The 27,840-nt window shown below is 34.6% G+C and overlaps 1 protein-coding gene across 3 annotated transcripts in view; it reads left to right on the top strand.

Moving 5' to 3' along the window:
* Window positions 1-27,840, top strand: part of SEMA5A (semaphorin 5A) — a 660,701-nt gene that overhangs the window by 401,954 nt on the left and 230,907 nt on the right. For all 3 annotated transcript variants that reach the window (XM_072605411.1, XM_072605412.1, XM_072605414.1), the window contains exon 9: window positions 21,351-21,636. In XM_072605411.1, coding sequence (XP_072461512.1) covers window positions 21,351-21,636 — 286 coding nt within the window. The remainder of the gene's footprint in view (window positions 1-21,350; window positions 21,637-27,840) is intronic.

Genomic DNA, 27,840 nt, shown 5'->3' with positions numbered 1-27,840 from the left:
TGGTTTTCAGAATTAGGAGGCTGGAATAGGGAATGGCAAAGATAAAGGACGATGTTCATTCTAGTTGGGATAACAGGTCAGGGAAGTTAGGCAGTTTGTTGCTTTTGGCATCTTGTCTAAAAGCAATCTTGATACTAAATAATCAGAATTAATTGAGTAGTTTTGAGAGGAGGAATGAGGTTTCAGAGGTCACTAAAGGGAGTCCCTGGGGAATTTTACACTTATTATATTTTTGAGATAATATTCAGCAACTAATAATATTCAGCTTAGTTCATATTTGTGTAATGCTTTGAAATAAAAAATATATATATATGCACTATTTTACATTATAGGCATTATTTTCCCCATTTAAAAAATGTACCTATGAATTTATCATTTTACGAATTTCCTGAGGGAGATTCTCTTTTAATAGTATATATTGGAAGTTTTTCAACAGTTTAATTCATAGAGGGATGCCTTCTTGATGTGGTTCATAAAGCCAGTTAATGTCAAAGGCACAACAGGATTTCATGCTTTCCTGTTTGAGGACATCTCTTTTGCTACTTCTCATCTCTGTTGGAAAGAGTGTTATTTGAAGTTTAGAAAAAAACTGAGACTTGTCTGAGATCATGACAATCAAATGGAATATCTGGGACTTAAGTCTTCAGACTATAAGGCCACTGTCATAGTCCCCACCTTCCCCAACCCTCTGTTCCTACACACACACACACACACACACACACACACACACACACACACACACACACACACACACACTATACTTGTCCAAATAGTAAAGTTCCTGATTGGGAAGATAGAGGCAATATGTAATATGTGAACAGCTGAAGTTTACTGAGATATGAAAGTGAGGGATCCACTTCTAAGAGATCTTTTATTGAATGGCAATGAAGAGGAGGAGAGAATAGTATCACAGATCTTGCACTGGAAGGGCAGGTGACCTCACCTCTGTCAAATCCCCTTGTTTTACAGACCAGACCCAGGGAAGTAAAGTGACTTGCCAAGGATACAAAAGTAGTAAGTGTCAGATGGGATTTGAACCCAAATCTCCAACTCTAGAGCCAGTACAGGTTCCATCATGCCAATTAATGCCCTTGAATTTGATAGTAGAACCTGGGCATCCCATCATAACATCTAGAAGGGAGTGGGAGGAATCTCTGTACAATAGAAGATTCTGTCCTGGTATGCTCAATAAATTGAGGTATAGGGAGGCTCCTTGGGAAATGAACAAGGGAATTGATTAAAGTTAGAATGAAAAACTTTGTAGGAATGATGGTTAAAGGATAAAATCAAACTGTATAAAGGAAAAAGTAATGATTTATTGGTTACATAGGAAGGTTAACAGAGGAAGAGGAAAAGTTTGAAATAATTTCAATATTGATATCCTGGTAGTGATATCAGAAATCTTAATGGACAAATTATATATAAGGGTAACAGAGAGGTAGGTAGGATTGTTGTGGTTTCACAGTGTGTAGTGCAGGTCATCTTAAATGAATTCACAGACTCAGATCATCTCTGATCCAAGCAAAGGCATTTATTGAGGGTTATGCCCTCTGGCAGGCTGGGTTCTCCTTAGAGGAACCATCAACTTCAGTAAGACAAGACAGGTAATTTTATAGTGTAATGATCATAATTACACAACAGAAATTATGGATATTAAAAAGATAGGAATGGTTTGTCAAGGGATTAGGTGCTGGGGGAGGGGTCCTGGCCTTGGAACTGTATATGTAATTACCCCCAATGCATAAAGAAAAACCCAAATTGGGCAGGTAGGTGGGAATTAATATATGAAAATGATATTACAATGAGCCTCTCTACATCGTAAGTTCACCTGGACAACTTTTGCTATTACTGCACAGATGCCTACTTAAGGAAAGTCCCTGCTGTTGTTTTGGGGTCCACATCCTGTTCAGGCATCCTGGTAGTGCTGCTTTCTGATTGACTGGCCAGTATGGTCCTGCCTGAGATTGTTGTTGAAGGCATGGGCACACATACTGTTTCTGTGAGGAATAGGAGGAATGGGTCTGTGGGCAGTGGCTAGCTAGAGACAGTAGCTGGAATCCCATCACATGGACACCCATGCTGTTCTAGCGGGGCATGAATTCATGGACATGCCTGCTGTTCTAGTGAGGCATATATGAGGAAATTAGGATATTGAGTCAGGGGAGCTGTGACTAGGTAGAGGCAGTGGCTATATTGAGTCTGGGGGCTGTGGTGTGATTAAAGCCAGATTGTGAGGTTGAATGAGGACATGCCTGATGTTCAGTAAGGTCCATAAGGAAGTTAGAATATTGGGGCTGGATGCAACTTTATTAAGATTCCATCAGGATGAGAGAGGTAGTTAGTGATTTTGTTTTAGCCATGTTGTGTTTGAAATTCTGGTAAGAAACTTCTAAATCTCAATAGATCTGTGTTCTCATGAGTGTGGACACTCCATTCATTTGGGGCAGATCATAACGCACTCTGTACCGATCCATCCTATGTGGTTCTTGTTCATGTCTTCCTATAAATCCTCAGTAAGGTGTCCACTCAAACTGTTGGAGCCTTAACATTTCCAATTAAAGACATATTTATCAACATGGTGAAATACGAAACTGTAGTTGAGAAGTTAGGACAGACAGTGGAAGGAAATAATGGAGATGGCTTTAACATATGCCATGCAATGAAATGAGATAATCACATCCTGAGCTCAAGGGCAACTAAGTGGTGCAGTGTACTGCCTTGGAATCAGGAGGACCTAGGTTCAAACACTCTGACCTCAGTTATACAGGGAGAAAAATCAAGGGTATTTTTGTTTCCCCTGAGTTTTTTTTTCCTCCAAGTTTTCCTTCTCTACAACTATTTGTTGTTGTTGTTAGTTGTTTTAGTCATATCAAACTCTTTAGATACATTGTCTCTTGGATGCATTGGCTCAGCTACACTTACTTATCTTCATTATTTATTTCTTTCAGAACAACTTCCACTTCCTAGGTGCGATTTTTCAAATGTCATCCTTGATTAGAAAAAAAATCACTATGATAGTAATGACAGAGCTGTTCCACTTCACACATATTTGTTTTCCTTCTTCTAATTTAGTTAAAAGGCAGCGTACCAGAGTAGAAAGCTTTCTGGACTTGAGTGAGAGGAAAAAAAAGTTTCAAATCCTAACTCAGTAACTTTGTGACTTTGGAAACTTGCTTACCTTTATAGTGTTCTCACCTGCAAAATGAGGGATTTGTACTAGATGACCTTTTCATCCAGTTTCCAAAGAGAAATTGTGAACCACCATTACATATACTTACAAATTAATTCTTTATTTGATTTCAACCTTATGTCTGATATTGTACTTATATTTGTAAAAAAAAAAATGTACCTTGAGAGTATAAATGTTTCTCATCTCTTTTGATGGTTGGAATTCATCAAGCCCTGTGATTTCACCCAGCCTTGTATTCATAGCTTGCACTTTTAATTTACTGGTTGCATATTTAGAGCTTCTTTAGTAGGCAAAGAGTCAAGTAAGCTTTATAAGTACAATGCCAAAAATATTGTTTGTTAATAGTCTAAAGGTTTATCTTATGCTTGTTTTCCTTTGCCCCATTTTTTGGTACTTTATCATTGCTAAAATGGAGAGAAGCAGCATAGACCTGTCAGCTTTTTTTATATTTTTATTAATTGCCTAGATTGGCATGGATATACATGAATATACATATACATATATTCTATATACATAGAATTTACCTGAAGACTTCATCACCCAGAGATCTAACGGTGAGCATTTCTGTTGTTATACAGTCTAGTCCTGGGACAACAGATACAGTCTCATGTCAGGACCATATCTGGAACTTTCCAACTTAGAAGGACCTGCCCGATTTTGTGTTCTATTGGTATAAGTAAACCTCATAAACCTAAGTTTCATTACATCCATGCCATGATGAGGCATGGAACTTTTGTGAAGTGGGGGGTGGGGAGGAAGTAGGAAAGGAGGAAGGAAGGAAGGAAGGAAGGAAGGAAGGAAGGAAGGAAGGAAGGAAGGAAGGAAGGAAGGAAGGAAAGAAGATAAAAAAGAAGGGAGGAAGGATGAAAAATGATGCTAGATGACAGCAATTAGAAAAGAGGTAGAAAGAAGACATACATAGATGGAATTAAATGTAGTTAAAATACAGGTAGAGAGGTAGGTGAATAGATTGATCAACAGTAAAATAGATATAGTACCATACACACATTATATGATCCCATTCTCTGTTGCATAAAATACATATGAATATTTACATGCTTGTTTTAATTTAACTTCCTAGATTGATTTAAACAGTTTCATCCTGTAATCTCAAAAAATCTTTCTGCGTCAAAAAGATCAGTTTTCACTTAGAACATTTCACAATATATGTGTCATGGCTAAGTTAGAAAGTTCTAATGTTTGCTACTTGACAACTATATGTTTTTTTATTTTAATCAAAACAAGGTAATGCAATTATATACTGGGGAAAGGTGTGGGTGATAATGTACATAAAAGCATAAGAACTGCGATAGAAATATAAAGTAAGGTGTTACTCAACCTTAATGCCTGGTTAATGTCAGCATCAACTATATCCCTAGGCTTATTTCCAAGAAATAGCCTGCATGCCAAGAGTTCAGGGCCAGTTGTCTCATATCAGCATTACTGCTTGGAACAGGTTTTCTCCCTGTTTAATTCAAGTTCAGAGCTGCTAATTTTGATCTTAATTATATTAACAACATCTCATTAATATATCATTTTAAAGTTTATATAACACTTTGTAAACTTATACGACCATTAAATTGATTTCATCACGTCAATCCACTGCTAATTTTTTTATGACCTAAGGTAGGATGCAAAATGATTTTTAATGAAATGTCTTGGGGATGCCCTAGGCAATATTGTCAAGTAAGCAAATAGTCTTTCCCCCTCTACTTCCCCTCTACTATCATTGCTGTTTTCTTCTTTGTCACTAAATCTTGTACCTATCAAAGATACATGAATTGAAGGATTATCTCTATGGAATGTTCATGCAATTTGTCCTGGAATATATGTAACATTCCAGAGAGTAATGATTTTTGATCTAGTCCTACATACATATTTTTTACAGGTAAGGAAAATGAAACCTGGAGAGACTATGAGTGGGTCAAGTTATACAAATATTGCTCCAGAAATATTTGAATCCCCTGTGAATTCTTATGAAAATCAAATGAATTGTTAATTCTATCATTAAATAATGCTTTTATGTACATGAATAGAAAAGGGATACATTCATACATGAGTATGCACATGCGCACACTTTTTGTACCATACATATTCCATTAATTGAGGAAAAAATCTAAGTCTATTACTTTGATATCTGCTTGTAGTACCTTAAATAATCTTTTTTTCATTCTTAGCATTCAGTAAATATTTAGTAAATTGATTGAAAAAACAAATCCATTTTTCGTGAAGGAAATTTTTTTCACGTCTACATTACTTGATTAAGGGTAGGGATAGATTCAATAATTCAGCTGTTCCCAAAGCACTTAATATACCTCACAAAATATTCTATACCAGTGGTTTTTAAAATGAGTTTTACAGTCCTAGGTCCAGAGACAAATTTCAGACAATAATCTGGATGAGAATAAATTCATTCTTTTTTTCATTTACCACTAACCGAAATTTATTTCCCTCAATTATTTAAAAAATTTATAATATTCACGAGAAGAAGGTCTTACCAGACTTCCAGGGGAATCTACTGATATACAAAATTAAGAACCCTGGCCTGACACCATTATCAAGTAGGAAAATCTCTATTGAATCAGTCAATCATCTAGATTAGGTGTGAAAAATTAGTGTTTCTTACTCAATTTGGGAAGAATGAAATTATTCCAGCCATTGGATGAAATGGAATGACACCATGAAGCAAGTGTATTGGGAATGATTGGTCATGCTCCGTGAGACTTGGATTGAAACAACAAGCCAGTTTAAAAATTTGGCATTGTAGTAGAAGGCTAGTTTTGTTGTGGAAACAGTTTGAGTCATCCCAAAGCGGAATTACCTAGATGATATAGAAAGGAGAGACTTTCTATCTCCTCTCCCCACCTTGACTAGGGAATGACCCTGTGAATGTCAAAAGGTTTGAAGATTTAGGTACCCCATAAGCATCCTAAAGGTATCCCTGGAATAACAGTAGAAGTGGCAGAGTGTATATGAGAGTTAGAAACAAATGAGCTCTACTGATGCAAGGCAGCCTCACAGCTCGATAAGAACCCCCCAAAAGCTAAATCCTATTTATTCTGAGCTTCTGAGCCCCAAAACATACTTTCAGCTATCAGCAACTGTGAGTTACCCTTTAGCCATTTGCATACTTCAAGCTGAGCCCTCATTCCCCTGGATTTTGTATGTACTTGAGAGCTTGGGGAATTGTTATATATGAGTGTTTTCATTATGCCACCTTAGTAAATACTCTTTTTTTAAAAGTTAAAGCAATTCTTTCTTGCTAATTGGCATCCGCTGAGAATGGGGATTGGGAAATAATGACTTCAGAGCCTGTGCTAAATTTAAAACTCTCAAAAAGACTCACTCTGTTGGTATGTAGTAAGTCGTTAGTCACAGATGAGCACTGGTACATCCTTGAACAATAGAAAGAGGGGAATCAGTTTTGTTTGAAGAAGGGATGTATTGGAAGGGTGTTGGATTGCTGATTCATGAGCTGAGAAAGCACATTAAGAGTAAGGCATGAGGAAGAAGCCTTTAGAAATATTTTCCTGGAGCTTTGGACTGGGATATGTTTTCCCCCACCAAACTATAACAAAGTTTAGAATTCTAACAAAACATAATTAAGATGGAATATAAAATTATAGTCCCAAGAAATACAGAAATATATAAAATTCACACAATTCAGTCTCCATCTTCAGCATTCTCTGCCTGGGCTGTTTGGACAATTCCATTTTTCTATAGAGTTGTTCTGCATCAGCCTTTCTCCTTCCCATTGGGTAACTTGGCTCTTTTCTTTGCAGGTGATTCTTTGATTTTGATTCCTGGCTTTGGAAGACCAGGTTTAATAGATACTCATGCCAGTTTTATCTGTGATTCATCCTTATGCTTGGTCTTCTTTCCATTAGCATCTCCTTTAGGCTTTCTTGTGGCCATGGTGATGATGGTGGTAGCTGTTTTATACAATAGTAAAATTCTGGCCTGCTCACAAACTCTTTTAGTGCAGAAGAGAAAATGCTATGCAGTTCTACCACAAGTGCAAATGTGCCTAGGTGTAATCTTTAACTAAGTTGGCCAGAGTACACAGAAAATTAAAGATTTTTGATCAATCAATCAGTCACCAATTACTAAGAATTTTGATGTTTTAGGGAATTTAATTCTCATTTAGAGTATTTGGTCAAATTGGTCATGAATCCAGAAAGACCTGAGATACATTCTGTCTCTCACCATGATATAAGCCGTGTGGCTTTTGTCTAGTCTCCTAGTCACTGTGATTCTCAATTTCTTCATCTACAAAATGGGGAGGGTAATACTTATACTACCAACCCCTACAGTGATTGCAAGGAAATAGAATGTAATATTCTGTATAAATGGAAATTGTTACATTGATTAGCTGACTCACCAGGTTAACTGCATGATTACTGTAAAGATGTCTTAAATGAATGTAACAAATCAGCTTAATTGCATAGCATTGTATAGGAAATAAATGTGATTATATCATCCAAATGGACCATATAAATTCCAGAGCCCTCACGTATGTATGTATTTTTTGTATTGCAGCCACATAATATCTGACATATACTCATCTCTGTATTTTCATCCCTTGGCACTCTATTCACTGCTCTCCATAATAACAATATGTGGAGTACCCTTTAGATCTCCCTTGCACTCACTTGCAGTCCTTGTGGAACAGAATGTAATACCTGATTTATGATTTGTTTTGCAAAAGTTTCAGAAATGATAGATAACAGATTTCTGGTGAATTTCTTTTAGCAAACACACAATTTGAATAACAGGAGGAAAGCTATATGCCTTCTATCAACCCTTATAGGGGATTGAAACCACTCTCCCCTGCCCTACCTTGTTTCTTTCAGGTACATAAAAAAGAATGTAATAATAATAATAATTATATATATATATACACACACATATATACATATATAATTTTAAAACTACTTTGTGTCAGCACAGAACTTTAAAACTAGCCCTGGTTTTCTCAGGAGAACGAAATAGATGTTGGATTTGTTTCAAGAACCTCTGTTTTCCAAGAAACACTTCTTTCCAATTTAAAAACAAGTCATATAATCAGGGACCAATGATTTTGTGAATTTTAAAGAATATCACTGCTAGAGGTCATAGGATATGCTTCCAAATGTAATTTAGTTCCCTGAATAAAGTGGTCCAGGATATGTTGAAATTTAGATGAATTTACATACTAAAATAAAGGTACTTTGATTACATACACAATATGACTAGTAGAGATCAATAGAGGGCAACACACATATTTTTGAGATTCAAAGTTCTTTGAGTACAGCGTTTTGTCCATTTTTTTGGATTAACAAATTCTTATTGAAACTGGATGTGCAGAAAATCAAGATATACATGTGAAAGCCATGTCTAATTCATAAAAAAAAAATCTCTTGAAGAACTTCTAATCCTCTAGTATGTTCCATCTGCTAGCAAGAAGAAGATTTAACTCTTTTGTAACTTAACTAGATATGTGATCCTGGGCAAATCACTTAATTCCATTTGCCCCAGTTTCCTGATCTGTAAAATGATCTGGAGAAAGAAGTTCCATTCTAGTATCTTTCCCAAGGAAATGCTCATTCAGTCAGAAGTGACTGAAAAATGACTAAACAACAATAACATATTTCTTCTTCAAGTGGTCTACATTTCATTCAAAATTGTATAATACACATCTATATTTGTATATTTAAACTAAGAAAATTTCTTTCCTAAGAAAAGTGATCATCATATTATAAACTATCATAATCCATACTATTATCTGCTTCTGGAATAGGCAGCAAATTTAGTGAGAAAGGACCTATATTTGGAATAAAAGGATGTAGATTCTATTCCCAACTCAGTTATCTATGACCTGCATGACTGTGAGCAATTTTGCTTGAGCTTTCTGGGATTTATATTATTCATTTGTAAAATGAGGAATTGGTAGGATGAAAATATCTCCTAGGCTCCTTCTGTCTCTGTGACTGAAATAGTCACAGGTTTCTTCCTTCTGCCTTGGTGATTTTACAATTGTTTCCATTTTTCTCTGTCTTGATTCTTATCCAAGTTTTCCACCATGTTATGCCAGTCAAGCTCATGAATTTCCTCACCCCATTTATTTTATCTTTTCCTTATGAATAATGCTTACCCTCCCTTTACTATATTCCTATATATACATCATCACTTCATTTTCTGAAAGTCAAATTTTATACCCATATTCAGGAATCCTTTATAGAGTATTCCTTTACAGATAGGTACATGTCCAATATCTCCTTGAATAGTTATAGTAATATGAAATTGACTGCCTTACAGAGTATCTTTGAAATATCTTTTTGGAAAATCAGGATATAAGGTTTTATATTGAGCTGAAATCATAGGAAAATGGACTTAGAGTTTTAAGAAATCACAAAGACCATTTATTCCAATCCTTTCATTTTATATAAGTGAAAATTGAGAGCAGATATTTCAAATTACTTATCCAGGGAAACACATACAGTTAAGTGTCGAAGGCAAGATTCAAACCAAGATCTTCTTGTTTCAAAATCTAATGTTCTGTCTACTGCACCATCTTGCCTCTCTATCTGTTCTCATGTTCTAATTCTCCTCCAATGAACCTTACAAAATAAGTAATTTTCTCCACAGCACAGTCCTTTTAAAAGCTAAGTATAGGTCTTACAATTCCCCCTTTATTTTCTTTCCAGATATACATCCAATGTCTTTCAAATCCCTGCATATTAAACACCACTATCATCACATTCATTCTATTCTTAAAGTGATCTAGTATTTTCAGCTTTTTTTTTTTGGACCTGAATCTTAATTTCTTCTGTGTCAAGGATGTCCTAGTAAGGAGGCTTTCTATTTTAACGCAGATCAATCTTGTCTAGTGCTTACAATATCAGACAATTTTCTGGGAACACCAAGAGGTTAAGTAATGCCTATAGCCACACAAGATGCATCAGAGGTAGGATTGAATCTGGGTTTTCTTAATTTAAAAAAAACAAAACAAACTGGTCCTCCATATTATATTTCATGGCTTTTCATAATTTTTTTAAGATTATGTTTTTAATATGGAACCTAGAAATGAAAATTTCATACAAGATGTATTATGAACAGTATAACCTAGAGAAGGTCAAATATTTCTTATTGTCTGAATGCAGTGATTTTTTTTTTATGGCAGGCCAAGTAAGCTTGTTTTAGCTTTTTTCCTTTTTTTCTTTCAGCTAGATCATATTTTTGTATTATATTAATCATGAGATTAGCTAAAACACCTTATCCTCTTGGTGTGAATTATTGTCTAAAATATTGTCGTGAATCTTGTATTTTCCAATTGATATTTTGAAGCTAAAAGTAGAACCTTATATTTTGTTATGTTAAGTCTCATCTTGTTGGTTTTCATCCAGTCTTCTGGCCTGATAAGATCATCTCAGTTTTGTTCATTCCTCCCCACATATCTGTTGTATTTTTGTGCTATCCACAAATAAGATACATGTGTCTTCTCTGTCTCTATCCAAATAAGTGACTAAAAAAAGAAAACAAAAGAAACAGGCAATGAAACTGCCTTCTATTAAAGGGATCAAGTCTTTTGATCTGGAAGAATTACATACTAAGGTACATGATTACTGAGGCACTTACACTAATCCTTAAGGGATCATAGAGAATGGTACTTATCATAGGACTGTAAATGATCAAATATCTCCATTTTTTAAAAGTGGAAGGGGTTGGTTGATTCTTTATTCTAGAGATTAATGAGCTTGAATATCTGACAAAATTCTAGACGTAGGAGTAAAAGGAGTGCTTACTGGATTCAGATATTAGAGGTGTGCCAAAACCATATTTTCACATTGTATAATAATAGTAAAGAATTTGGTAGAATATCTCATGCTATCCTGGTAGGAGAGAGGAAGAGATCTGTGCTAGATGATAGTGTATTTGAGTGGTTTCAAAACTGGCTGATCCACACACTAGTCACTAGTGATTTGAGGCCAATTTAGATAATTATGTGAGATCTTGGCTGTGGAACTGAAAGAAAACTCAAAAGCTTCCTCATTTGACCTATTCTCTTAATAGATAAAAAATTAGATCAAGAATGGTGAAACATCTTACCCAAACATCCCACTGACACTAAGTAGTATAGCTGGGATTAGAACCCAGATTCTCTCACTTTGAATCTATTAATTCTCTTGCTATACCACACCTTATAGAGGTAGAGTACCACAGGAATTTAGCTTTGGTTTTATGTTGGTCAACATTTTACCAATGTCATGGCATAAATTGCATGCTTATCAGATTGCATATGATAAAGCTGTGGAACAAGAGAGAACCAATACATTGGATGACAGAAGAGGATCCTTAAAGAACTCAATAGTCTAGAACAGTGGACCAAATCCAGTAGAAATGTAGTTAAATGGGGGAAACAGGAAGTCCTCTGCCTGGAGTTAGAGAATCAACAGTAGAAGAATAGACTGAGGACGGCACATCTTGACAGAAGTTCATATGAACAGATACCGATGTTTTAGTGAATTGCAAGCTCTGTGTGAGCCAACAATGTGAAATGGCAGCCAAATAAAGTGAATGTAATTTCTGGATACCTCATGAAAGGTGCAGCATCCTGAAAAAAGGGATATTGTTGTCACACTGCATTTGCCTTGGGCAAAACCAGTGATGGTACTGAATACTATATCAGATACAATATCAAATGAGATAATATTTTAAAAATCAGTTAGCACGGTGTCTGGCACAAAGTAAATGCAGTATAAATGCTTATTCCCTTTCCCTGTGTAATATAAGTATCAGTTCAAAGAACTATTGGGTTTTAGTTGCAGAAAAGAAGACTTGGTTGGAGATTGGCATAATCAGTCTTTGAAAGGGCTTTGTACAGAAGCAGTATTAGATGTATTTTGGTTATCCTCAGGGGGCAGAAGTATAAAAAGTAACAGAATTTGTAGACAAAGGCTTCATGTAGTACCCAACTAGCCTCTCTCTCTCTCCATTTTCCATTAAACTGGCAAAGAAATTTTCTTAAACATGATGTCTCTAGTCTGTGGTCTCTTATTACTTCTAGAATTAATTCTAAAATCCTCTTTATAGCTTTAAAAACCCATCACAACCTTTCACCATCCTACTGTTCCAGTCTTCTTAGATAACACTCCCTTTCATAAGTTTTGTGAACCATCAACATTGACCTTCAGGTTGTTCTCCACATGCAACACTCCATCTTTCAACTCCATACCTTTTCAAGAGCTGTCTCCCATATCTTTATGCTCTCCTTCCTCATTTCTGCCTTCTGGGTACTCTGATCTCTTTCAAAAATAGCTCAAACCCCATTTTGTTCAGGAGGTCGTTCTGGCAAACCTCTTTCCCCTAGTCTTCCTTCTGAGGCTGCCTTCCATTTTTAATGTATGTTTCTTATAATTAAAATTGTTTACATATTGTCTCCCTCATCAGGATATAATCTACTTGAGACCAGGGACTATGTTTTTGCCTCTTTCTATTGCCAGTTCTTAGCACAATGCTTGGCAAATAGTATACACATAAGAACTACTTGTTGACTGACATGATGTAAGAAAAAACTTTCTAAGATTTTCATCCACATTGATATCATGAAACAGTATGGAAAATGCATAAGACATGCAGTGGGGGAGTGTATCAGGGGAGTTCTTCTGGATCTACTCTCTGACAACTTGTTTAGAAGTCAAAGATATTTTTAAGTGACAGGAGATAACCACAGGAAAATTCAAGTAGCTAGGACTTTGTAGGGAAGAGACACTTGTGAGAAGAACAATCCATTTGGATAACTTATTAATGTAAAAGCAAAACAGAGCATGACAGAGCAGACCTTGGTTTGGAGACCTGATACAGTAAGGCTCTTTATGTATGTATTCTCCTTTCTCTGGGAATCATTGATGGTTACCTTGGAGGAAGCAGAGGACAGATTAAGGTGCTTCCTACTACATTTCTTGTCTATTCAGTCCAAGAGAGTTAACGAGTTTAGGAGATAATGGTAGTTAGTCTAATGGTTGAGCAACAAAATTTCCAAAGCAGAAGCAGACGTGCTTGCCCATCCAACTCAAGAGTGGAATTCATGGACAACATTTTTGCACTCTAACCTTTTCTGTATAGAGAAGGAAATTTTTATTACCTAGGCAATTTGATTTCAGAAACTATTGCTTAGGCCAAAATTTCTTGGGCTATATCAGATTTGAGCTTACCTTTCAAAGTACCCTTGAATGTGATAGTTCTGGGATTAGACATATAGGGAGAAGAGGATTTCCTGAGTATCATGTCTCTTGGAGAAAGAAAAATATTGACTGTGGTCTCACGAGTAGAGGAGCACTAAGGATTAATATCACAACTTACATAATGGAGCAAGATCTTGATACCCCCTCCTACTGTATGTAGGGGATGGATTGAACCTATGATTTCACTAATACAGGGAAATATTTTCAACTACTACAGATGAACAACTGTTCCCCAACTTATGGTCTTAGTAAATTGCTTGAGACACTGACAACTTAAATGACTTACCCAGGTTTACAACTGGTATGTGCTAGAAGTAGTATTTATGCCTAGGAATTCCTACTCATAGGATTCTAATTCTGATTCTGGTCCAACTCCCACTATTACAGTGAGAAATTCAGATATTACATGACTGATAGAAAAGGCGTTGCTTATGTGTGACATAAAAGCTTTTTTTGACTTTGGGAGTAATAAAAATCACTTGTACACATCTGGCAGTAATTCAGTATGATTGTAGGGGAGCTCTAGTGCTTTGCTAGGATGAAACAGGACTCTTACCCTGATGACAACCCCGAATTTAATTGGTAGTTAATATATGAATGCCATAAACGCTTTATGTGTTTTCTAAATCTGTTTATTGGTGTCTTTTCTATGTCTGTCATACATGGTCTACTGTGAATCCTTTGTGCCCTCTTGAATATCTGTTTGGCAGAATGAAACAAAAAAAAACTATTCTCTACTTGTGATGTATTTGTTATATTGAGCACTTAAATGGAATTTAGGGACACAATCCTCATTTGGAAAAATGTAGACATGCTCGGTATTTAAGATTCTCCCCCTGGGTAATAGCATATGTAACCAAAAAGAAGGACATTGTTATGTGAGTCTCTGAAATCAGGTCCAGACTGTGTGGACTCAGGCTTGGGTAATAGGTGGTTATGGCCTTCACCTATGGGATCTGGGAAAGCATTCCTTTGTCAACCCCCATGAAAATGCTTTGCTATCCACTTTTATTAGACATAATTCCATAAATGTTAGCAGTATCAATAAGATAAGAAAAATAATGAAGGGTAAAAATTAGCAAATACAGGATAAAATTATTGCTATTAGTAATTGATGTGATGAAAAACATGAAGGAATTGGGAAACTAATTCAAAGAATTCATAGATTTCCTAAAGCAGCCAGATATAAAATGACTATATTAAAATAATCAATATTCTATATGACAGCAAAATCTGAGAGGGGATAGTAGAAAAGAAAATAAAATTCAATAATATTTAAAATGACTACATGATACACAAAACATTTTGGAATTAATAGATCAAATTATGCTCAAAGTTTATATAAATAGAATTTTAAAATACTCTTTAAAGGAATAAAGAATGACAAATTATTGGAGGAATATTAATTGATAATGGATTGATCCTGCTAATATTTTTAAATGATTATGTTGCCTAAAGTAATGTATATATTTAGTGTTATACTCATTATTATAAGGGAAAACTTTATAGAACTATGTAAAATTATAGTAAAAATTAAAAAGACATAGCACTTATAGATCTCAGATTACATTCAAGTACAATTTATCAAAACACTTTGGTACTTGTTAAAAAAAAAATTTAAATTCTAGATAAGTAGAACTTACCAGATACAGAATTAGGGGAAAAAAGTAAAGTCAAAAGCTCGGTCAAATAAATATAAAAAACAAAAAAAGCAGAAGAATTTCCTAAGTGGTAAAGCCTTTCAGTTAACTAAAAAGTGATTTGACAGAAATTAGGTTGACAATACCATATAAACCATTATCACAATTTCAAAATGGAAGATTACACCTAACAAAATTAGAAGATAATTTGATCTGGTCTCTTTTCTCATGTATGACCTAGGAACGGAAGCAAAAAATTATTTTAACCAAACAAGATTTAAAACAAATACAAAAAATACAGTGGATAATTTTTATTATATAAAAATAAAAAGCATTCCATAAATAAAATCAGTGTAAGTGGGATAAAATGGGAAACTGTTAAATGGGAAAATTCATCAAACATTTCTAATGAGAGTATGTTATATCAGATATCTGAGGAATTAACACATATGCATACAAAATATACACACATACACACCTATAGATTTCATAATACTATATATATATATATATACACATACATGTGTATGCATATGCATATATATTTGTTGCTATTATACAATGTTTAGGTAATCAAGGGATATGACAGAGTTGTCATTAAGTTCAAGCCATTCTAGAAAGCAATTGAGAATTATGCTAAAAAAAGTGACTAAAATGTCCATGCATTTGGCCAAGAGATGCCATTGCTAGCTGTATATCCTAAAAAAGGAAAAAAAGTATAAAGAAATCTTTTCTACACATAAAAATATTGATTTTTAAGGATAGCAAAAGAAGGGATATATTCAAAAATTAAAGTGCTATGAAATCACAATCCATAAAAATATGTTTTAAAGTTACTAAGATAACTGTAATCTCTGAGCTAGACACCTTTTTGCTAGATATACATATCCATGAAAGAGTAAGACAGAATGAAAAATCTCATACCAAGTACAGTATTCATAGTAACTGTTTTGGTTCATACCTAACAAGCTGGTCCAAGCTGAAGATTAAAATAAGTAAGACATTCATAGAATCATTTAAAATTTAACATAAGAAAGTTTCCTTAACAGTTACACATAAAAGATATTCAGAGAATACAGAGCATTGATTCAGCTTCATGCAGTTGATCGGCCTCTACATTTTTCTTAACGGCATACCTGTTCAGAAGGGTGTGGTCATTCCTTAGAGGTAACAGTGCCTCACATGTGGTATTTTCATACTTAGACCAAGAATCTATCAGTCATTCAATATGTAGTCCCTTGGACCAATTAAATCTCAAGAATAATTAAATCAAAGGATAGTTATCATTTGGTAGAGCACAACAGAGGTGGTGGGGAACACAGCTAACTTAGGTTGCATGAAGTAGTTCCTACACACTTGTGTAGGAACCTATTGATTGGGGAATAACTAAATATATTTTGTTGCATTAATACAGTGCAATGATATTATACTGCAAGAAACAGTGAGATATGAAAATACTTATTTCAAGGAAATATTAGGAAGAAAGTACACAAGATAATGACAACAGTGTAAATGGAAAGAACAGTAAAACAAAAATGAACACCGTCATTACAATGACCCAGCTTAGCCATAGAGAAAATTGGAAAAAAAGTGTCTGTCTTCTTTGCAAAGATAGAAGGCTATGTACATAGAATGTTGTATAAAATGTAAAATAAAGTAAATATCTTGGTTAGCTTTGCTGAATTTTTTAATCTTTTTTTTGAAATGTTAGTTACAAGGATGCTTTTTTTATTCAGTAGGAGATGAGGGAAGGATATATTTGGAAATGAATGTGATGTAACTACAAAAGGCATCATTTTTTAAAGGAGTAAAGTCAAACCCAAACCCAAACCACATCCTGATGACTTCACCATTTCTGTTCCTGGCACTTCTAATGGTAACCTGTGCTGTAAACCAAAGAGCCATCTTTGACTCCTGTTCATTTACCTCCTACGTTCAGTTACTCATTGTCTTGTCTATTCTGTGACTGCAATGCCTCTCGCTGGGCCACCCCAGGTCAATGGATATTTGGAAATATGGTTTAATACATCTTACCTGGTCTGTTTTTAAAGCCTTCTAAAACAGTATAAAGCATGTCTTTAAAAAAATTCCTTAAATATATGGCATTATTTTTCTTAATATTTTTCTCTTCAAATAAAAACTCAAGGGCTTAATTCTGAGTCCTTGGTTGAAGTGGTCTCGATATGAAAATTTACATGGCTATTAGATGTATTAGGGCAAAGAGTATTTCACACTACCCTGTTATTAAAAATATTTCAAATCTAGAATTCTTTCTTTGTACAGAATAAATTCTTAACTAGTATTTATGAAAGTTAATTGATTTCAATAACTCCCCATTCCCTAAGGAGTAAACTTTAGTCTTCTTAGTCTGGAAAGTATGGCCTTTCATGCTATAGCCCCTGACTTCCTTTCCAGAATTACCTTCTACTACCTTTCCTTTTCCACAATCGGAAAACACTCTTTACAGACCGCTGCCTTCCTGATTCTGTTCCTTTGCTGGTACTGTTACTTCTACCTGGAATTACTCCCCTACTTCTTCCTGATTTTCCTTGTTAAGTAATGTATACATATGTGTGAATGTGTTTTTATGTATGAGAGACAGAGACAAACAGAGACAAAGAGATAGAGGCAGAGAGATAGAGACAGAGACAGAGAGACAGAGACGGAGAGATGAAGACTAAGAACTAGTCAAAATTTTAGTGTAGCACTGTATCATTTTTATTTTTCAAAATTTTTAATACAAATTATTTTATGCCTTATTTTCATAATCCTTGAATCTAAAAATCATTTTGAAAGGCTTTGTATTTTTCTCTTTGGATCGGAAGTACAAATGAATATTGCATTTTGAAATCAATATGTAGTTTCAAAATCTTTTTAAATTGAGGTCTATTTCAAGAGGTCTGACATTAGCTCTTTGTGCAAAAAGTTAATGAATACTCATTCAAACAGTTCCCAAGGTTTCTATCATATATTAATGTTACAAATGTCAAAAATGCTTGTTTTTTTCTATTAATTCTTTTCTATGATAGCAAAATATTTTGTATGGCTAGTGCTATCTACCTTCATCTGTGATGAAGTAATTTTAATGAGAGCTATAGGTTACACCCATTTCAGGTTAAAAAAATAAATAAGTACAAATATATTTTGTTACAAATTGAAGACAGTGTGACATAGATAGAAGAAAATAGGATTTGAAATCAGAGGACCTGGGATTAAATCGTGGCTCTCCTTTTCACTATCTGTGTGATGGCTTTACCTTTTTGATCATAGAATTCCTAAAATTCACAGTAAGGGAGATATATTAGATGAATTTTCATGTTGGACAATTGATGACTTTTCACTTTTTATCTCTTTTATAACCAAAAGTATGCTTTAACAATTTTAGTTGAAACGTATGCTTTTTATATCACACTCAATTTTGTTCATAAATCCTTCCAATTCAGTTAGAGTTTGCCAAAACTAACCAATGAAGACCATGTCATAATACAAGCAGCATTCAGCAGCCATTGCCCTCCACTTCTCAGTGGAACTAGGCAGGGGCACATCTCTAACTTGTCTCCATTCTCACCATTGCAGTTGTATAACTTTCAGTTTTGTTCTAGCACTCTTTACCCTTTCATTATTATTATCATAACTTCATCTCTGCTTACTTGCTGTCCCTTGAAGGACTTTGAGAAGTACTCTGTACTCTAAGAAGAAGCTCTTGACAGAGCTGAGTAAATAGAAATTAGTGAGAGATTTTGTGAATGAATCCAGAAACAAATGTTCATTGAAGACAATATATATGTTTATTGATTAGAAGATGAAAACTCTGCTTCTCAATTTTACATAGCTGTTAAGACAATACTGCTGGCATTGATTTTTTACTAACATAAATTTACCATTTGACCATGGATAAGTCACTTAGCCTATCAGCTCAAAGCAGCTTATTAAGTTAATAGATGTGTTGCTGAGCCATATCAACAATGGGAGTTTACACGTTAGGAATTTCCCCAGATCAATGAAATTGCAGGCATATTTATTATTCTTCCCCTGCCTCAAAAAGAAACTAACCTCTCAGTATGTTCAATAATTACTCTTCATATCACATTTAAGCTCTTTTATGATACAAATTTATATGTACCTTTTAGTATTACTAAGTCACCTGGATTTATACCCCACAGTAAGTGGTGGGAGAATTGATTGGAGAAGGGAGGATCAAGTAGTAGAGAAATAAGATACAGGTGCCTGACAGATTATTATTATTTTTTTTTACTAAAATTGGGCATAGAAATGGATTTGAATGAAATAACCATGACCTTCACTAATAACCTGGAAATGTAATAAGTAGCCTCCAGGATATTTTGGAATAGCATGCAAAATGTTTAGTTGAGGCAGTTAAGGGAATTTATGGTTTGGAATTTAGTCTTAATAAAACTTTCTTTTAGAGAAATAAACTATTTTGCATTTGTCTCTGAGAGGAACTCTTTCTGCCTTCAGGTTATGCTCAAGTGTTTATCAAAACCCAATCTAACAAGGACCACAGATTCTTATTTTTCTGTTTATTTCAAGGAGTTTTCCATTCAATAAAGCTGGCCTCTGAATTTTATAGGGACAATTAAAGATAATTATGCCTACATCTTGGCACTCAAAGTTAATGAAAAGGTACAGACAACAAATGTATCCACAAGGACGTATTTTCAGGGGCATTTAGGTATTTGTTGGTGTACTTCAACTGAATCTGTAATTGGTCATGAACTATCAGGGTTGAGTGGGCAAAGTAAAGATTTGAGGACAATTAAAATATGTCTTCCAGAAAACATTAACTAGCAGTGATAAAATGCATTATCATAAAAATAACTTAACTATGTTATATAAGCAATTACTGTAACTGCCAAAATCATTTCAGCTCAGCCTGCATGTTTGTATGTGGATATATGTATACGTGTACACATAAAATATATACATATGCATGCAAACATACTACAGTATATAATATCACACAAACATATAAATATATATGGTCATATACTCTAGCATATGTATATTTCTATAGAAATAGTAACATATTTAAGAGTTTCCATATATTTCAGAAGACTCAGAAAAGCTTGGATTTCATTTTCAGGTCTTAGCATCCATTTTCCAAGTGTGCACATGTATGTCAATGCAAAAACTGTGCTTTTGTATCCCTCCACGTAACATAATGCTGGCACATAGTAGGTACTTAATAAAAGCTTATTGAATGATTTTATATTCATGAAATATATGCATTCATTCTTAGCAATATTTTCCTTTTCCTCAGTTCATTAAGAATCAAACATATCTCATTCTTCATTCATTTTATGTCTCATGCAAGTGTTAACTGTAGCACTTGCATGAAAATTTAAAATGCAAGTAACATTTTTCTAAACAGTGCAGTAAATCTTTGCTATTGTTTTTTGAGGGTTTTTTTTCTTATTGGTTTGGTAATATTAATGCTAGTTTTACTTGAGTTTGATTTATTGTAGTGTGCTCAAGCAGAGAAATATGATTTTCTATAATTTAAAACTTGTGCTTAGCAACTTCATCATGGCATACCTCTTTTTTCTATTCACAATGGAAGGGAATTGTTTCATTCAACTACTTGTCTACATAAAGTGGTTTTGGCATTTGATCAATTTTCACATGTGAGAAAGGACTGTTAATTTTATATATATATATGCATACATACATACATATACATACATATACATATATTTCCCCCATTTCAGTGGAAGAACTTTAACTGAGTGAAATAAAGCTGAGAGGAGTGAGTGGAGAACTGACTTCAAGTCCAGAAGCCTAAGTTAATATCTACCTTTGATACATACTGCAGAGAGCTAGATGTGTATAGAACAGTGCTGGATTTGCAGTCAAGAAGATGAGTTCAAATGAAACCTCAGATTTACTAACTGTGTGACCCTGGGCAAATGATTTAACATTTCTGAGCCTCAATTTCTCTAACTGTAAAATTGTAATAATATTATCACCTCTCCCACAGGGTTGTGATGAAGTATAAATGAGACTATACACATGAAGTGCTTTGAAAATCTTAAATAGCTGTATAAATGTTTGTTATTTTTGTTGTTATTTGATATTTAGTTGGACACACCACTTAACTAGTGTTGCCAAAGGTAAAACTCTAAGATAATAAGTTATAGAGAATATGATGATCCAGTTGGTAGATGAAGATTCTTACTAGGAACTCCTTCTACCCATGAGATTACTAGTCTGATTTTAAAAAACCCAACAAAATAACAGATGTCAATAACCAAATTTTCTTTTTTCTCTTGGATTTAGAACCAAATTTCATATCATCCTATGATATTGGCAACTTCACCTATTTCTTCTTCCGAGAAAATGCTGTGGAGCATGATTGTGGAAAAACAGTTTTCTCCAGGGCTGCCCGAGTTTGTAAGAATGACATTGGAGGCCGATTTTTGCTAGAGGATACGTGGACCACCTTCATGAAGGCTCGACTGAACTGCTCCCGTCCTGGGGAAGTTCCTTTTTACTACAATGAACTACAGAGTACTTTTTTCCTTCCTGAACTGGATTTAATCTATGGGATATTTACCACTAATGTGTATGTAATTTTCAATTTTAAAAAGTTATACTTTTCAGTTAGTTAGCATTTATTTTTTCTCCCTCCTACCAGTTTCCCATGTAAGGCAAAATCCATATGACAATAATGCATTTTCAAGCAAAACAACTTTCCACTTTGACCGTGTTCAGAAATGTCTCATTTGACATTTTATCACTTCTATGTTAGGATCATGCTTCATCGATTTATCCTCTAGAATCAGGGTTGATTATTACATTGATGAGAGTTCTTTCAAAATTATTTTTCTTTACGTTATTATATATTTCTTCTGCTCACTCTACTCCATTTCCAGCAGTTGTACTCACTCAAAGTAATCCCCCCTGCTTCTTTAGCCATTGCTACTCTTACTGCCTTTCAAGACCCTTCCCTCTTTTGAAAGGTATATTTAGCCAAATACCCTGAAAGGATAGAAGTGACTGGAACCATTGATTAGCATAAGTCATTTCCTTAATGTCATCTCCTGATGTGCATTCTCTGATTTTGCAAATATGTTTCTGAGATTTATTAAAACAGAGAAGCAGGTTTAGTGCATATGTAGCCCACAGGACTCCTAATCAGTGCCTGTGGTTATATAGTAATCACACAGAGACAACCAACAATGCTTACAGGAATAATGAAGGACACGTAATTTTGTAAGTATGACCCTGAAAATATCTTTGAAAGTAACCCTGGAAAATCATCCATTTCCTTTAATTATGGGTGCTCTTGGGCAATCATTAACTTGTACTGGTTCTAAGTAATCTAGGGCTAAATGTGACACCAATTTTCAGGAAGATGTCTGCCTTGGGCACTCGGCTCTGAAATGCCAGTTGTAATTAAAAGACTTTCTCCAAGACTTAACAAGGCTATTTATTCTTTCTACCTTTTGAATTTTGAATGTTTGGCTGTGCAAAATATTTACAATTTTCTTTATTACTCATCTAGTTACTCTCTTATCTTGGTTATCATTGGTCCCTTAAATTACACTCCATTTGTAATTGCTATGACAACTTCCCTAGGTATCCAAATAGTAATTTAGCAAGCCCATGTAACTTTCTGTAAAATCCCCCAAACCACTGGTGAATTAAAAAAAAAAAGACTTAGTGGGTTAGTTACTATTTAAAATACTTTTTTTCTGTTTATCTCTTGTGCTTCAACTTTATGGTGATATGAATTGGGAGAGAGACCAAATATTGATTTCTGAAAGAAATTATGAGAACCCCTATGACTGTGGGTTATGATTACTATGACAGGATACCCTCCTCCCTAAAACTTTTCTTTAGTTTTGATCTCTTCAATACCATAGTCTTTAAGTCAAATAATTAATAATGTCTGTATAGCTCTATAAGGTTAACAAAACACTTTACATATATTTAACCCTCATAATAGTCATATAAAGTAGATTCTGTGATTGTTATTCCCATTTTATAGTTGTGGAGACTGAGGCTGAGAGAAGTTGTTGCTTGCCTGCAGCAAGAGGCAATAGTGAATAGAGCACTGACTTTGGGGTCAGAAGACCTGGATTCAAATTCCTTTGCTGACATTTATTGTCATGTCAACCTTGTGCCACTTAACCACTATTTGTTCACATTGTGTGAGAAAATAGAATTCCAAAAGTCCTGTACATTTACAACATAATGACTAATCAAAGGATTTTCTAGCCTCACATATGCATTTCTAGTTGCTTAATTTTGCTTCACCTAAACTAAGCTGTCCTATAAATCCTTTAAAACTCATTTTGGCAAATGGTGAAAGTGAGATGAGGGTTTCTCACATTTGAGAGACAGTGAGATGTAGACAAGTAGCCAAAGAATTGAATGTAGGCTAATAGTACCTATTGAATATTCAGGAGGTGAAATTTGATAGTTTTTTTGGAAATTACTGTTCTTTTAACATTAAAAAATAAACTGTTATTTTAGTGAAGTACTTTTAGATCTGGAGAGGCCCTTCAAAGGTTATCAAGTCCACTGTTTCCCTCATTTTACAAATTAGACAACAATTAAACAACAGGGGTCTTAAGAGGATGTGACTTGCCCAGAGTCATACAATTTAGAAATGCCTGAAATGTGATTTGAGCCCAGGTCTCCAGGACCTCAATCTATTTCTATTCAGTAAACTTCCCTTTATTTTACAGAATTTCATAAAAAGAAAGAAATGCATTTTATTTAATATTTAATATTAAAATGTTTAAGATGAGTATGGAGATAGAGAGCAGATGTCCTTGGTGAGTTCTGTCAGTTAGGTCCAGATTCATCTCATCCAAATGAACTGAAAGAGGAGGCAGATGATTGTTGAGCAGCATATTGTTAGTGATATTTGAGAAATTATGGAGGGTGGGTGTGACATGGCTCTGAAAGACTGGAGGAAGGAGAAGGTTGTTCTGATACTCAAATAGTGAATACCAGGGAATATATAGAGTATTAGCCAGTGTTCTTGACTTTGATTGCTGTCAAAGTTCTATAACGCATTATTAAAGGTATCTTTGATGATCTTTTAGAAAAGAAAGTAGTACACTAAGGGAATCCTATAGGTATAAATTATCTAGATTTTAGCAAGGTGAGAATTACTGGGAGGTCAAAGAAACATTACACATCTTCTTGAACAGGCTAGAGTACAGAGCAGCACAGTTAATCCCTCGGCACATCCTTTCCTAGTCCTTTGGGGAGAGAGTTAGAAGTCACTGCTGCTACAACATGGTTGTTTGGTCAATGTCACCTTCCATTCAGAGGAACATTACAAGTGATCCATTACTTCCAAAGAAGTGTTAAATAATTCACATATCACATAAAAGTAACAACACCTATGGCAATGACTACAATAATGAGTTGCATTTGCTTGAATGTTCTCCTGGAAGTAACTGTGTTCACCTCTGTGCCCATGAGAAGAAGGAAAAGTAGACTATGATTTAAGAAATAAGCACCTACTATATGCAAAGCCCTCTACACAAGACTAGAAATACAAAAATAAAAGTGAAAACCAATCCCTGCCCTCAAAGAGCTCACGTTAGACTAGGGTAGATTAGAGACAGAATGCACAGAAATAGTTTGTTTTCTTACACTGCATAATTAGAATTTTTGACATTTCTATGGAACATTTTGTAGATTTAAAAAATGATTTCTGGAAAATTACTTCAATATTTTCTTTCATTTCTTTGATAGATGAGAAGTACTGATGGAGAATGGGTAGAATATTCCTTTTAAAATCCTGTTGTGTTGTTCCAAAAATTAGGCTTATCACTGTTTTCCACATTTATTTGAATTAGGTAGCTAAGAAGATTGATCTTTTCCAAAGTAAAAATCAACTCAGCAAACCAGAAACATTTACAATCTTGTGTTTTGGCGTAGACTTTTTTAAGCTCCTAATGACCATCAACCCAATATAAAATCTATTTCTCCTTTGTAAAATGAGAAAGTTGAATGTGATGAGCTCTAATGCCACATCATTCTCTGTAATTTCTTGATTGCATGTTTCTAAATACTGTTTAGGGACTTAGGCCAGTATAAACTAAGTAAATTTAGTTGGTCAGTAGGTTTTAGTATGAGTAAAAAGAGCTAAAAAAGATCACAAAATCTCCATCCTTTTATATTCTTTTTAGAATTAGAAATAAGAATATAAAACCTTATTCAATATTGGGAAAAACTTGACACTTCATTTTTGTTCTATACTTTTTTCTCCTACTCTTGTTTTTCTTGACAGAGAAAATAGCTTCTCCAGAGTAAAAGTCAAGATAAAAGAAGAAGACCAGGGTGGTTAGAGAAAGGTTAAAATGTTCAAAGATGGAAAAAAGGGACAAAAAGGGTAGAAAGCCCTTGTCTTCCTCCCATTCCAACCTTAATCTTCACAATCACACCTACCTAACCAAAGCTTGCCCAGTAAATCTACAGTTCTCTTAAGAGGTAGCATTTTTATAGCACTTTATAGATATTTTATTTATCCTCTCAAAGCCCCTGCAAATTGGTGCTATGAGTATTCTCATTTTACAGAAGAGGAGACTAAGATGGGGAGATTAAGTGACTTCTGACACCTTTGATTCAGGACTGAAATTCGGGTCTTCTTTATTTTAAATCCAGAACTCTATCTGCCAGTTACTTGTCATTTAAAAAAAAAAAAGGAATTCTACTTCCCTTGGCTCCTCTCTGACAAAACAGACCTAATGGCTCCCTCTTTTTGAATGGCCAGACTCCCTCTGTGTTGTAGCCTTATTAAGGCTATACTTTTAAGATAGATTTCTATCACCAGGTTGTTCAGCACCACTCTTTAAAAAAAAACAAAAAAACAACTTTTATCCAAGGTATATTTGACCCATCATTCTAATCAACTCTACTAACTCCCCACCAATAGATAGGATTTTTTTTAAAACTTGCCTTAGGATCCTACAATCACAGATTGAGAGTTGGATGGGATCTTAGAAGTTATCCAACCTGAACTTCTCACTTTACAGATGAAGAGACTGAGACCCATGGTCTCAGTTAACTTACTTGGCAAAAGTCAAACAGATAATATTACAAGTAGGATGAAAATGCAGATCATCTGACTCCATAGCCAATGGGAGGGACAAATTAAACCAAGTTCTAAATATGGTCAAAGACCCCCCCCCCAATCAATTATACAGAATTCTGTTGGTGTTCACTTATTTCTGTCATGTCTGACTCTTTGTGACCTCACCTGGGGTTTTCTGGGCAAAGGTGCTGGAATGGCTTGCTGTTTCCTTCTGCAGCTCATTTTGCAGATGAGGAAACTAAGGCAAAGATGATTAAGTGACTTGCCTAGGGTCACACAGCTGATAAGTATCTAAGGCCAGATTTGAACTCAGAGAGATTTGTCTTCCTGACTCCAGCCCCAGCAGTCTATGCACTATAGTGCCTAGCTGCCTGTACTGTACAAGATAGGATGGAAGCATAATGGTATGTGACTGATTTTTATAATAAGTATTCACAAGTTTATAAATACAAATAAATCTCTGTGATGAGGGAGGCTTTGAATTGATTCTGTCATCTGTGACATACAAAATTTCAAGAGACAGACATAGTTTCTGGGTAGTTAATCATTTTGTTAATTTTGATACCAAATAATAAAAGGGGTCAGAGACATTCTTGAACACCAAAGACCCCTCATGAAACGCACTCATCACTTATATGCCCTTGGAAGAGTGGATGTTCCTGAGGGTGGCAATAGACTCTGATTAGTTAAATAATGAGAGAGAAGAAATATTATAATGAGAGGTGGACCTATTCTAATGAGACAATGGGGAACATGACTTTGATCATGCCATTTAGTTCTAAATCACCTTGAATCTTTGGCAATCTAGACAAAAATAGAGAATTTTTCCAGACCTATTTCAGTAAAACACAATGAGCCAAAAATCCTTCAATTTACTTCAACTAACATTTCTTTACCTTTCCAACAGATCTAAGTTTTCCCTCTCATTCTCAGCCCTGAACTTCAAAGGCTGCCTACATAACCTACAGAGAATGATTTATGAATAAGAAAGTAGGAAAGGGGAAAAATCTTTGTCCTAATTCAATAATTGGTTATTAATATGAGAAAAATAATCATTTATCTCACAACCAATGATTTTTTCTTTTAAGTGTCTTCACGTTAGTAAAATTATCGACTATCGAAGGACTTAGAAATCACCTTTCCATCATTGATCTGACAATCTGCTCATTAAATATTTTAAATCAAATTAAAGTATAATTAAATATTTTGTATTACTTTATATTATTTGCATATTTATATTTTAAAATACCTACTGTATATAGTGCAGCTAGGCTAAGTAGTAGGGAGGTATAAAGTTTATATAGAGCATTGTCCCTACTATCTATGAGTTTTCCTTCCAGCATACACAAAGACAGATTGCTATAACAGACAACATATGTTAATTGCATTAGTAACTTGACAAAATGCTAAGTGAGACCTGAGAGACACAGTTATCACTGAATTCACACATCAGCAAAGGCATGATTTAGAATCTTGCATTTGAGTTGGGCTTCAAAGAAGAGAAAAGAGGTAAAGAGGAAGGGCTGACATTTCAAACCTAGAAAATAATGTGAGCAAATGCATGGAGATAGGAAGATCCATGGGGATAGGGCATAGATCTGATTGGTAGCAGCAGAGAGTATATAGAGAGTAATACTATGTGAAATCAAGCTGGAAAGTAAGATTACACCAGATTATGCAGAACCTTGAACGCCAGACAGAGAAATT

Source organism: Notamacropus eugenii, chromosome 4 (assembly GCF_028372415.1).
Source record: "Notamacropus eugenii isolate mMacEug1 chromosome 4, mMacEug1.pri_v2, whole genome shotgun sequence".
NCBI lineage: Eukaryota > Metazoa > Chordata > Mammalia > Diprotodontia > Macropodidae > Notamacropus > Notamacropus eugenii.
Note: the sequence above shows the minus strand (reverse complement) of the source record. Positions and strands in the feature narration are given on the sequence as shown.